The following is a 14,286-nucleotide window of genomic DNA, read 5'->3' as shown; positions in this document are numbered from 1 at the left end:
GAAAAGCCACCAAGTATTGTTTATTAACCAGAAACTGGTTTTTATAAGATGAGACCTATTATGGTATACTGTTGTATGCCGTCCGTCGTCAACACTTCAGACAATAACTCAAAAACACTTTCACCAACTTTTTATGAAACTTTGGTGAATTGTTCATATCTCCCTTTTGACTTTTATAAATTTCAGACTTCTTGTTTGTGTGTAATGAAGGGGGATTTTCACGTTTCGGACAATAACTCAAAAAGACTTTCACCTACTTTTATGACACTTCGCTGAATTGTGTATATCTATTGACGTAAGCTCTGTTCGATTTTTATAAATTTAAGATTTTTTATTTCCGTGTAATAAATTTTTATACTTAAAAAGGGGGATTTTCAAGTTTTCGGACAATAACTCAAAAACACTTTCTCCAACTTCTATGAAACTTTTGTGAATTGTCAGTATCTATTGACATAAACTCTGTTTTGATTTTTGTAATTTCAGATTTTTCGTTTCCATGTTATGAATTTTATGCGTAAAAAAGGAGATTTTCAAATTGTCAGACAATAACTCAAAAACACTTTCACCTACTTTTATGAAAATATGTTGAATTGTTCTATTGAAGTAAGCTAACTTCTTATTTGTATAAATGCCAAATTTTATGTTTCCTTGTTATGAAGTTTTATTCTTTAAAAAAAGACGGAAATGGCCAAGGAAATTTATTCGTTCAAAAATTGTTGAAAACAGACCATTTGTTATGATAGTGCCAAATTATGTGTACATTTTTTATTTCCATTTTTTGGGGTGGGGGTTGGGGCTTGGTTATTTGACTGGGCACACAGCATATCTAGTTGATCATATAAATTCATTAAAAGCATAAGGACAAGATAAAATTAATGATTGGTTGATTGAAGCTACTTATTTTTGCTATAACATTTAAGAATATAGTCCAGGATTATTTGAATACAATGCATTTGTGAGGATTGTTTTATTATTTGTGATATTTTTTTATGAACTTCAAAATTGCCTACCGTGTGGTGCCATGTAGAAGTTTTAATTGTTCATTGCCTGGCATTTGGTGGATTACTGTCTCATTGGCAATCAAACCAAATCTCCTATTTTAATATAAAATGTCGGAAGAGAAAAGTTTATTAATTGCATCAGAGAATACTTTATTTCTATATATTTCAGGTGTTACAAATGTGATGATAATGTTCCTGTGGAGAAAAATAAAAAGATTATTGAGTGTATAGACTTTTTACGTAAACAGTCAGGGTTACCAGTTCTAGAATCAGGTACTTGTATCATTATAGTATATAGTATATAGTGTATTATATAGTATTTTTATTGTACTCGACGTCACATACAGCACATTTTCGAATTGAAGCTCTACTTTTTAAGCCGTCGGGACTTACCGCTAGAGTTGTCTCTCTTCTATTTAATCTGAAAATAGTTTGCATATATGCATGATATGTTAGTACCAAGAGTCACTTATTGGCTTAAATCTTGCGTAACAAATCCTTACAGGAAAATCCCATAATAATATCCGCTATGTTGGTTTTTACAAGACGATTTGTTTACAAACAAAGTTCGTAAGTTCCCGTCCAACTATGGTGACAATCGTCTGCTTGATCAACTTCTTGGTATTGTACATTGTTCGCGTAAAATAAATCCGAGATATCCAAACTTACGCTGAAATGCATTCTGGGTTCTTCGGTTTTTGGACAAACCATTTAAACGTAAACAACATCTGCTAGCAACCTGATCACTGTAAACATGGTCGACTTTCAACAATGTAAATATTTGGACAGAGAATTAAAATCTCACCGGAATTTATCAATTCAATGTTTAGGGAGAAGCCGTTTGGCTAAACGAATGAGCAAGTCATTTAAGACAATTTAAACGACGGTAGGTGTCAATAAAGTCGTAGAAAATATTTTTATTCAAATTTGAACAGTATCTTATTTATGTGACGCCGAGTATAGTACATTATTGTATCTGAAATCTTAAACAATATAACTTGAACCACACAAATTTACTCTTATAATCTGTACATGTATGCTCATTAGTTAGAATATTGTAAAAATTAATTAGCTGTCCAGTCATAAAAATCATGCAAAATTAGAAACACTTCATTAATATCAGAACGATTTTTTCTACGTTAATTTTTTTAAGTACTGGAATCTGTAAGAATCAGGCAGAATTGATAAATAATGAGTCATGCTTAGAAAAACACAAGAGTTTCATGATGTAGGCTCATTGTTTATGATCTGTTGCAGAGGCATTGACAGTTCTTTCGTGATAGAAGTGTCAGAGGATACAGAAAATCCACTTCCAAGTAACAATAGATTGATTGGGGAAAAGTGAATTATCTCCCTTTGATGATGAAATTGCAATGCATTTAATATTATTTATACCTCAAATTATCGACACTTAAAAAAGTGATGAGTGCCATTTCTCCATTTCAGATAACATTTTGAATGGAAAGACATGTGTTTTTCCCATTATAATTTATCCACTGCCTGATTATTATGTAGGGTAGCACCAAATTTGTTAGAAATTCATTCCAGTTCATGATGTTTGTATTATTTTTAGCCAAAAGGAGTAGCAGTTTTAGTGCCTCTGGAAGCAGTAGTGTGGCAGATCATGTAAAAGAAACAAGTAATCGACCCTTGACCCCTAGGGGTCCAGCACAGGGGATTTGTCATAAACTGAAAGTAAGACTTTTTTAAGCATAAGTCCAGACTCTAGTACCACAAAACTTAAAAAAAAATATGTAAGCCTGAGAAAACAAATATTCTGAATTTTCTTTTGTACTGCAATAAAGGAAATATGATTTTGTAATGTTACAAAGAATATTCTTAGACTGGTTATTACAGATATATATTTTTTTTCTGTAGCATATACTGTTTTACCCTCTCCATCTATCTGTCCCTCCATCTGTTTATCCATCTGTTCGACCCTGTCTCCGTCAATCTGCCTCTCTCTGTTTATCCGTCTGTCCATATATCTGTCCATCGATCTGTTCATCCATCTCTCCATCTATCTGTACCTCCATCTGATTATCTGTCTCTCCATCTTTCTGTCTCTCCATCTATCTGTCTTTCCATCTGATCATCCGTCTGTCCATTTATCTGTCCCTCCATCTCTTCGTCTGTCTGTCTATCTATCTTGCCCTTGATCTGTCCCTGCATCTTTTCATCCGTCTGTCCATCTATCTGTCCCTCCATCTGTTTGTCCGTCTCTCCATTTATCTGTCCCTCCATCCGTTTGTCCATCTGTCCCCCCATCTGTTCATCCGTCTGTCCATCTATCTGTCCCTCATTCTGTACATCTATCTGTTCATCCATCTCTCCATATAATTGTCCCTCCATCTGTTCGTCCATCTCTCCATCTATCTACCCTTCCATCTGTTCATCTGTCTCTCTATCTATCTGTCCCTCCATCTGTTGTTCGTCTCTCCATCTATCTGTCCCTCCATCTGTTTGCTCATCCCTCCATCTATTTGTCTGTCTCTCCATCTATCTGTCACTCCATTTGATCATCCATCTCCATTTATCTGACCCTCCTTCTGTTCGTCCACCTCTCCATATATTTTCCCTCCATCTGGTCGTCCGTCTGTCCATCTATATGTCCCTCTGTCAGTTCGTCCATCTCTCCATCTATCTTTCCATCCATCCATCTGTTTCTCCATCTGTCTTCCCTCCATCTATTTGTCTGTCTCTCCATCTATCTGTCCCACTGTGTCCATCTATCTGTCCCTCCATCTAGTTGTCCCACTCTCAGTCCAAATATCTGTCCTACCATCTCTCCATCTATCTGTCCCTCCATCTCTTTGTCTCACTGCCCATCTATCCATCTATCTGTCCCCAGTATGTCTGTCTATCATCCGTCTCTCCGTCTATCTGTCCCTCTGTCTGTCCCTTCATCTCTCCATCTATCTGTCCCTCCATCTGTTCGTTTGTCTCTCCATCTAACTGTCTCTCCATCTGTCCCTCTGTCTCTCCATCTATCTGTCCCTCTGTCTGTCCATCCATCTGTTCATCTGCAATGTTGTGTCACAGTCACCTGATAACTTGACATAAGCTTTTTGTGGATATGCCATGTTTTGGGATTTTATTTGGGCGACTTCAATTTCCTGTAATGCAAATATCTGTCCTACCATCTCTCCATCTATCTGTCCCTCCATCTCTTTGTCCATCTGTCCATCTATCTGTCCCTCCATCTCTGTCCGTCTGTCCATCTTTCCATCTATCTGTCCCCAGTATGTCTGTCTATCATCCGTCTCTCCGTTTATCTGTCCCTCTGTCTGTCCCTTCATCTCTCCATCTATCTGTCCCTCCATCTATTCGTCTGTCTCTCCATCTGTCCCTCTGTCTCTCCATCTATCTGTCCCTCCGTCTGTCCATCCATCTGTTCGTCTGCAATGTTGTGTCACAGTCACCTGATAACTTGACATAAGCTTTTTGTGGATATGCCATGTCTTGGGTTTTATTTGGGCGACTTCAATTTCCTGTAATGCAACATGTTTTTTTTTACCATCAAATAAAATTTGGATGTGCCATATGGGTTATCTTGTTGGCACTATTCTTGTTTTTAAAGTTTTGTGTGACCAAAACCTAGTTACATGTGCTTGTTTCAATATGACATAGGCTCAAATGTTATACTGTTTTTTGTCAGTCTGTCTGTCTGCCTATTCTAGTGTTTTACAACATTTCAGATATTTTCTGAAAAATGTTGGTTTTCTTGACATGGCTTTTTATTTTTATAATTGATTTAAAATGTTAAAGTTCAGAGTAATTTATTTTAAAATGAAAAAGATGATTGTGATGTGACCCATTTTATGTTTGATTTCGTTAAATATACTTTGGTACATAGAAAAATCTTGTAAATTATATTATTGAATTGTGAATGAGTACTTAAGTTTATTTCTAGTTGCACAAACTGAAACTTGAATGTATATATTATTTTTTTTTGCAGGGTCTTAGTAATTTAGGAAATACCTGTTTCTTCAATGCCGTTATGCAGGTGAGTCAGTGGTGACCAATTACTTTATAATTGAATTTGCAGCAGCAAAACTTTACTCAATGTTTTTATTTCTAAAATTTTAGCACTAAATTATCTAAAAGCTATTTTGTTCATTTCTCGCCTGTGACAAAGTCCTACAAAGGAATACTAAGTGAATGCTTTTTCTGGCAACAGCATCCATGTAAAGATTTTAAGGAGGTAGACCTAGGGTATGGGATATAACTCTTGAAATCAGTGATATGTTTGTATCAAATTCAATTTCACAAAAGCCTATCAAGCTTTCATTTGAAACAGAATGAAATCAGTCCAAGTTACTTTGATGCTTACATGAGCTTGGTGTGAAATGCTGAATACAAATGTTCCACTGATGTGTAAGAGTTGTGCCCCTTACCCTAGGTTACTCCTTAATATTAAGTTTTCTGATTACATCAGTTTAGTAGGACCACTTACGCTTGGTTTTTCATATTAAGTATGCTTGCATGTGCATTAGCATCACTACATCATGATGCTGTATCCATTTCATGCATAAGCCATCACAGTCATGACCTTTTGACCGAAATTTCTTAAAATGATATTTTAAGACATAAGATTTTAAGTGTCAGTCTCTGTAAGAATCAGGCCGTGGGGTAAAACATGGTATGGAAAAAAAAAACATCATTTTGATAGTGTAATTTGACTATTTGTACCATCGGAATCAAGGAAAAAAGACAATATTTTCTATATCATTTTGGTGCATTTAAGTTATAATTTCACTGAAATGCACTGGAAATGAACACTTCAAGGGCAGATAACACTGTCAAAAACCTCATTTTTCTAAAAGTCTATTGAAAATTTTCTGAGCAAAGCCAGTGATGCAGAGATCAAATAATGATCTTTTCAAATAAAGAAAATATCCTTGAGTGATATTACATTGTCAGATCAGTTGGGTTTTGACAGGCATGTTTCTGATAATTTTCCATTTTGCCTGATTCTTACAAACACTTTGATTCAATGTTAATTTTGCTGAATACATCAATTACACATGAATCACTAGTGCAAGATGAATTGTATCTAGTTTATATTAGCTTTATCATCAATGTATTATATTTTCATATCTGTTTTATGCATATGCCCCTTCATTGATGGCAACCATGTCCAGCTGACAAGTCATATCTCTGGCATAGTAGTGATTTATTGTATTTTCCCTGTGTGTACAATTTCAGTTATTCAAACTATGAAATAAATTCTGTAATTTCACTATTAAACTTTCTCCTGCCAAAATGTCACAACACAAAGTCAGTATTACAAAAATATGAAATAATATTGAACATAGCAATAAGCTAAGGAGAAATATGTTAAATAGGATAATCACTTAATTATTGTCAGTAACCAAAATATAATTACATTGTTTTTTGGTGCCATAAACCCTTTAGCTTGTTCCACACTCATTAAACCTAAGTTATCCACTCTTTCCAATTAATTATCCTACTTTTGATATCTTTTTTGCAACAAAAACGTTTTTCAGGCCACCACAAACACAACTTTATAAGTCCGTCATTTGATGAAGTGCTGTTCCCCTGTCTACTTGTACAGTCGCTTGAAAAATCTTGACAAATATGCCTTATTCATACATTGATGATTTTATTTTACAGAATTTGACACAAACCCAATCCCTAGAAAGTATTGTCCAAGATCGAAGTAAAAAAGGCAAGGCCGTACACATCGATGGGAAACAGCTCAGTGACTCAGATGAAAGTTCAGAGGAGGAGGATGAAGATGATTTCATTGTTAAGGAACTGGTTTGTAACTGAACCTATTTCAAAAATAACTATAGAATGTTTTTCATTCAAAAATCTAAAGTTGGTCCAATAACACAATTAGTTCCAATGTGTTGATAGATATATTTGAATATTTTGTCGTGTACGTAAGGTAGAAAAATATCTGTCAACCAGATCAAAGAAATAAAGAACATATTATCAACAAAAATGCATATGTATTTACTTCTATATATGTCAAAGTATATGTTGCTGTAAATTTCTCCTTTTAGCCACCTATTGATATAGTATTACCTGAGGCAGGAGCACTGACACAGTCTATGGTCACATTTCTTCATGAGATGAACAACACGTCAAATCGTAGTAGTACTGTCAATCCATCAGCATTGTTTGGACAAGTCTGTAAAAAGTAAGCTTAAGTGTCCTGACAAGCTAAGTCTCTGGTTATAAGGGAAGAAGTACATGTATGTGTATGAGGCCTAAAAACCAAGAATATAGAAATGAAATGTTTATTACCACTCATTGATAACTAAAGAACTTGGAAATGTTCAACTTGCTTTTATAATTTGATAGACTATTTTATTCTAAGAAGTACGCAGTTTTCACTGTCTTTTCTAAGTTAATCTTCTATGTTTTCTGGTGTATTATGTTTATCTCTATTGGAGACATTTTGAATACTGTGAATGAAGTATTGGATGCAGAGAAGTATCTTCTGCAGCAGAAACATGAATGCTACAATAAAATTGAAGTAGATATCTGTAGCAAAAATGTATTTATTCTGGTATTATTTTTCTTCATTTACCAACAAATAAAAAAAAAAAAACGGATATGATGAATGGCAACAAATGCACCAGATTATTAATTTAATCCAAAATTGTAAAACTTTCAGAGATCATCAAAAGGGTTTGGTTAAGACACCTTTAAGTAGGCTCTGAAATGCCCCAACAACATAAGTAATAAAATCTATGGAAACAGAACAATGACCATTCTTCAAAATCAAACTAAAAATAATATATCAACACAATACACATATGTCCATTGTATTGATCCTGACTGTGGACAGCCAGCAAAGTGGTTGAACTAGTTTTATAAGGCCTTAATTATCCTGCTTTAATGTATGGTAAAAAAATAATTGATTTGATTTTATAAAAGAATGCTAGCCTTAGTGGATACTTTAGGTATAAAGTGTTGTCTTATCATTGATTTTCAAAAGTAAATTATGTTTTCCATTTTGATTTCACATATTAAGGAGGTAGACCTAGGGTAAGGGACATACTTTTGTAGTCAGTGATATGTTTGTATCATATTCAATTTCACCAAAGGCTATCAAGCTTTCATTTGACACAGAATGAAATTAATCTAAGTTACTTTGATGCTTACATGACATTGATGTAAAATGCTGAATACAAACGTTCCAATGATTTTTAAGAGTTGTGTCCCTCACCCTAGGTCTACCTCCTTAAGTCCACTAGGAAAGCCAAACCAGAAATTGATTATTGTCTCTAATATGTCATGTTATTTTTTTTTTCTAGAGCTCAAAGATTTAGAGGGTTTCAACAACAAGATAGTCATGAACTTTTAAGATATTTAATGGACAACATGAAAATGGAGGAGATTAAGGTAAGAGCACAGAAAAAGGAAAGAGTAGAGTAATATTTTAATCAAACTTTATATACAAGCAGTTAAATATTTAGAAATTTTGTTTTTTGGTCGGACCGAAGCTATATTCTGTTTGATGATTTGTTTTATATTTTGGTCTTATACTAAAGTTTGGGTGTTGGGTATCACTAATGAATATTGACCTACATTCCTTGTTTTTTTTTTAATTTTGTATATAATGAACAAATAACATGAACATATCAGACAAACAAAAAATTAAGGAGGTAGACATAGGGTAAGGGACATAATTCTTGAAATCAGTGACATGTTTGTATCATATTCAATTTCACTGAAGCCTGTCAAGCTTTCATTTAAAAAAGAATGAAATCAGTCCAAGTTACTTTGATGCTTACATGAGATTAATATAAAGAGCCTGAATACAAACGTTACAGTGATTTGTAAAAGTTGTGTCCCTTACCTTAGGTCTACCTCCTTAAAATTGGAATTTTGTCTACCACACCCTGAATACTTAATTCTAAACCTTTCTTACTAAAAGTGGTAGTGGTTAGTTTTAAAATTATTACTTGAATAGAATAGGTGATGTGAAAATATTTTTAGACATTGATGTTCAAAATTCAAAATAAGCTAATTTGACTGAAGACTTTAACCAGTAAAATTGTCGACAGGCCTCTAAAATGTCAAAAGTGGTGGTTTGACTATCCAAGAAATATTGTCCATCAAATAATTATAAAATTTGGGCAGATAAAATTGCATGCTTTTTTGCCCAAAAAATAAACTAATTTTCTACCCAAAGAAATAACATGCATTATGGTATATCCAAGAATGTTAAAATTTAAACTGAAGTCAAATACATTAAAATCCCTATTTTTCAATGTCTTTGAAACCTTGCCTTTAGATTGGTTCAACCTTAAGTGGTATTATAACTGAAAAAAATAATATCATACTAGTTAATTCTGACTTTTTTTGTAGAGAGGGCAGGCAGCCATATTGAAACACTTTAAGTTACCAGAAAATGTGAACCCAAAAAAGGTTAATGAGGATACCAGAATGAAAATCAAGGGTAGGTAACTCTTAAAGTATACAATTATGTAGGGTGAAATTTTAAGATTTACTGGGTGAAAAATGTGGTATTGGTATGAATTATGCTGTAGGTTGTCTAAAGATTCTTTGCTTATTGAAGAAGAGACTTTAAGATTTTTGGTTAGGGTTAACTTTCACTGATATTTTGCAATTACAGATGAAAATTACCCAAGAGTGAAAATTCTGCCTGTACTATGTATTGTAGAATGGTTTGAATCAGACACTATAAACTTGAGTATAAATGAAAAATAACATCAGGCTGCTTTCATACTTATATTGATACTGAAACGTTATGAACGTCACAAGGACGTGACGTAAGTACAATGAACGGAGCCTACAATCCCCGACGTAATGTACAGTATTAGAGTAAATCTGACAGAAATGTCTCTTACCATAATTTACTTTGGACTGTCACTAGGATACTTTGGCTATTTGAGATTGGGTAGGTTAGATTTATTGAGGACATTTTGACACCAAATTGGACTATGGTGTGATTAAATTTGATGTTGTTAGATTCTTAGAAAATAAACTTTGGTTAGGAAGGAAACTTTACTAAAAGACCATGCTGAGGTCAAGGTTAACTAGTAGAAACCAGGAACAGATATGTTAACTGTTACGGATGGTCCATATTTCATACTAAGTTAGACTGCAAATTAATAATTATTAAATGTTAAAAAAATCACGAAATACTGGATTTTTTAAATAATTTCATAAAATGCAGTCAGAATTCTGTTGGTCATAAAGGTGCATGAACAGGTTTGCAAAATCATTAGGGCCCCACCCAGACCTGCTGCAAGTCCTTTTCTACTACTTATCATCATAGTGTAATGCCGAGCACCTATAACAGAAAAAAAGGACATATGGAATACAATTAAAATGGTACAAAAGAGTGGTTAAGACCTTTAAAATACACATGTAATTACAGCTCCATAGCTTAAAGTCTTGAAAACCATATGAAATTTTACACCCACTGAATGAGTGGATGGTATTTTTGAATCACCTTTTCGGTCTGACTGTCTATCATTTTGTCACAATTGTCTTGACTCCCAATAGATGGAACGATTTCAAATTTAACATGTGACTTTATATGGACAGGACCTACATGTACATGTATGTTGTAAACTGCTATGGTTACTGTTTAATATCAGCTTCCTGTGGTGGGACTTTCCAAAAATTCAATCTGGAATGAGTGAGGGTATACCTTCAAGACAATGTGCAACTTTATATTTTTTTACAGAGTATGGAAGACAAGTGAAGCATACATTTGTAGACTCCTTGTTTGGTGGACATCTGCTAAGTACTGTTATGTGTGAAGAATGTAAACATGTAAGTTTCCTATAACATTCACTGTTGGTTTTTGTCTGGGTTAACAAAAGCAAATCACCAATTCTAAATAATTATGAAAAGTAAGGGGACAGTGCATTTCAGACAATAACATGAACACTAGAAGCCCTATTGAAAGTAGTTCTAAAGGGTACTCTCAATCTCTCAACATGGAGTACACAGCCAGATTTGCAACATATGATATTTATTTGTTGCTTGATACGTATGATAATCATATGATTTTCATATGTAAATGTTGACAATCTAACTTATGATTTTCATATGTAAATGTTGACAATCTAACATATGATTTTCATATTTAAAAAAATATAACAACATATAATTAACATGCAATAACTATATGATAATCATATTACGTAAACTGAGAATTATGAAAAGTATTACAAGTGTTTAAAGTACATTCGAGTCAGGTCTGAAAACATTGATTTTTGTGGTACGGCATGTTGCCATAACAATAATTTCCTATCTTTTTTAGAACTGAAAATGGATACCGAACTGATAAATATCTACTCTCAATATTCTTAGGTTACGACTTGCCAAAAAAAAAAAAAACATTCTCCAGAAGTGAACAAAGTACTGAGCCGAGAAATCACGTCTTGTAGAACATTTCACTGGCTTCTTAACCTGGTTTTCAAAAAATTGTGCCTGAAAATTGGGAATTTTCCTCCCTTTGGAAAAAATATTTTTCAACATTTTGGGAAAAGTCTCTAGGGGAAATTTGGTATTTGGCTGCAATGAAAGGGTAACAAAATCACTGCACATGCATGCTTACCTATTCAACTTTTGGCTTTGGACTTTGAAAATTGTAGCATTCGACTAAACCTTTTTTGAAATGTCACCTCTCTTTAGAAGTCACTTTAACCATTTCCCAATGGAGGTTGCTCTGCATGTCTTTTTCTTGAACTCTTGTTGCTAATCTATTGAAGTTCAGTCACACTGATAATAGAGTCTGACACAACTATATATACATGTATTTGCAATTATTGCATTGCATAAATACATGTTAACATTTTTCTTGGTTTAATGGTCTAATAACCTTGAAAGTTACACGGGTACTGTTTACATGTATTTCTGCAGTTTAAAATTGATGCTTGTATGTTGCATTGATGAAATGTGAAATGGCAAAAAGTAATAGAGACTAATGGTTGTGATTTTTCAGCAATGAAAATATTTTTAATAACAATAAACTTTGCTGTAAATCAAAACAGCATTGTGTCCAGAATACCAGGCTCCAAGATATTTCGAAAATTGTGAACATTGCTTTTACTGACTGGATTTGGATTATAATTATTTTCGTTTGCAGATAAGCCAGATATTTGAACCATTCCTTGATTTGTCTCTGCCAGTTACTGAAGAAAAGGTAGGTTTATTACTGAAGAAAAAGTAGGTATATTACTGAAGGAAAGGTAGGTTTATTACTGAAGAAAAGGTAGGTTTATTGAGTTGGTATGAAACATATTTGCCTACAATAGAAAATTGCGTAGCCAAATATGGGCACAAGTAGGGCATGATTACAAAAAAAAACAATTGTGATTTATTGACGTTCTAATACAACATTTAGAATGTTAACTGCATAGAAAATATTCACTTAAAGGATATTTAAGGGACATCGTATATTTTAAGAAGTGGCAATAATAAAAATTTTGTCTATTGAAAAATAACATAAATTTGCCATGCGTATATTGTTTATTGCACGAAGTGCCAATTCTTATAAATTAATTTTAAAACGTATTTTTATCTTTAAACGTCAGAAAAGTAGCTCTGAATTTAAGTGAATAGGGGGGTGTCAAGATTTTTTTTATCCATTGAGATATAACAAGATTATTTTAACCAATCAGATTTAGTATTTATCTCAAATTAATTCATTTAAATGTATATATGTAAATGCTCTGAAACATGAATGGCTCAAAATCATTCCGCTGGAAGTTACCTATTTCGGAAATTAATTGGCAATTAGGAATTGATTGTTTTAACTTTTAAAGCAGACACACTGCATGTGTTATAGTACCTGTCCATCTATTTGTCAAACTGATCTATTTAACTGGTGATTGCAGCATGTGACCACTGAGTGGTCAATATATTTTATAGATTCAGTTGTATCGTTTGTCATTTTTAACACATGTTTACATAATGCAATAGATTGAAGTTGAACTTAAATCAATCACTTTTATATTACATTTGTTGTATTTTTTAACAAAAACAATAAATGGATTTGATATCGTAAATTTAAGGTAAATTCAATATGGTAGCATATTGGATTTGTTCCAGTGGAAATTCTTAAATGAACTGATCAAACGTCATTTTACTTAACCAAACCGCAGTCAGGTAGATCACCGGTTATCAGGTTATGGATCTGTCATCGTTCAATCTGTCAGTGGTCAGCGATCTGTCAAATAGTTGCACAGATCAGTTCAGGGACTCTTAAGTCTTGTATATTCCCAATGATCAAGATATCAGCCATACAATATGGGCAGGATTCATTATTTGTGAGTTTTGCCTGATTCTTACAGATCTGTATTAAAAAATACTTAAAACATTGAAATTTCAGCCTCAGAGACCAAACCAAGTTCAAGCTGCTAGGAAGAAAGAAATAGCAGAGAATGCTGAAGATAATATCAATGGAAATGCTGATGAAGGAAGGACTTACAAACCTATCAAGCAGAGCAAACAGGAGCAGAAAAGGCTTAAACGTCTAGCTAAAAAAGATGCTAAGGTGACCCTCAATTATTATCTATGTGCCAGGTTCAATGACATTGAAGCTTGTTCAAATTTTGTCAGAAAAAAAAAATGAGATAAGCTGGTACTTGTTTGTAGGGTATGAATTGTTTATTTGGTTCAGACTAACCACATAGTCAAATTCACAATCAATAATAAAATTTCGATTGAAGACATGAATGTTTAGAAAATCAAGAATTTCCTAAACCTTGAAACTGATTAAAGTTTGACAAACCACATATAAAAGTAACAGTAAGATTGTTTGATATTTGTTTTAATAGCAGCTTTAGCATGATGTTTTTAACTGTATACGAAACTGTATCCTTGTTTTAGCATTCATTGCTGTTTACAATTCTCTGTTTTTTTTCCCTTTGACCTTAAAGACACTCTTCTATGGAAACGCAAGGCACCTGATCTCAATTCTGCTTCTGGATTGGCGAAAAAAATGAAAACTTGGTGGTGTTTGAAAAAAAAAAAACTGTATTGAAAATTGAAATTGTGGGCCATGTGTTATTTTCGTGAATGAAGTGTAGAAAATTATAAGTAAAAAGAACAAAGTTTTACATGTGTCGGCTATTTTTTTTTTTTTTTAAAGATAGTACTTGTTTTTCTTGTTTCATTGATACATGAAATTAACACCATGGAAACAATTTAGTTAGGGCAATTCTGACACTGCTTTTTTATGGAAATTTTTTGGGCATATTATGTCATCTTATTTATAGATAAATTTTAAATTCAAGACTAGTAAACATTTTTTTATCATCAT

At 33.2% G+C, this 14,286-nt stretch overlaps 1 protein-coding gene across 3 annotated transcripts in view; it reads left to right on the top strand.

The window, feature by feature from the left end:
• Positions 1-14,286, top strand: part of LOC148613852 (ubiquitin carboxyl-terminal hydrolase 45-like) — a 31,814-nt gene that overhangs the window by 9,364 nt on the left and 8,164 nt on the right. For all 3 annotated transcript variants that reach the window (XM_088587496.1, XM_088587494.1, XM_088587495.1), the window contains exons 6-15: positions 1,171-1,274; positions 2,575-2,696; positions 4,960-5,007; positions 6,639-6,785; positions 7,034-7,170; positions 8,294-8,381; positions 9,351-9,441; positions 10,699-10,787; positions 12,109-12,165; positions 13,354-13,518. In XM_088587496.1, the coding sequence (XP_088443622.1) occupies positions 1,171-1,274; positions 2,575-2,696; positions 4,960-5,007; positions 6,639-6,785; positions 7,034-7,170; positions 8,294-8,381; positions 9,351-9,441; positions 10,699-10,787; positions 12,109-12,165; positions 13,354-13,518 (1,048 nt within the window). The remainder of the gene's footprint in view (positions 1-1,170; positions 1,275-2,574; positions 2,697-4,959; positions 5,008-6,638; positions 6,786-7,033; positions 7,171-8,293; positions 8,382-9,350; positions 9,442-10,698; positions 10,788-12,108; positions 12,166-13,353; positions 13,519-14,286) is intronic.

The sequence above is a fragment of the Perna viridis genome, chromosome 6, assembly GCF_037379345.1.
Source record: "Perna viridis isolate PV_CMFRI_1.1 ecotype Kerala chromosome 6, ASM3737934v1, whole genome shotgun sequence".
Taxonomy (NCBI): domain Eukaryota; kingdom Metazoa; phylum Mollusca; class Bivalvia; order Mytilida; family Mytilidae; genus Perna; species Perna viridis.
The sequence above is the reverse complement of the archived record's forward strand: the minus strand, read 5'-3'. Positions and strand labels throughout refer to the sequence as shown.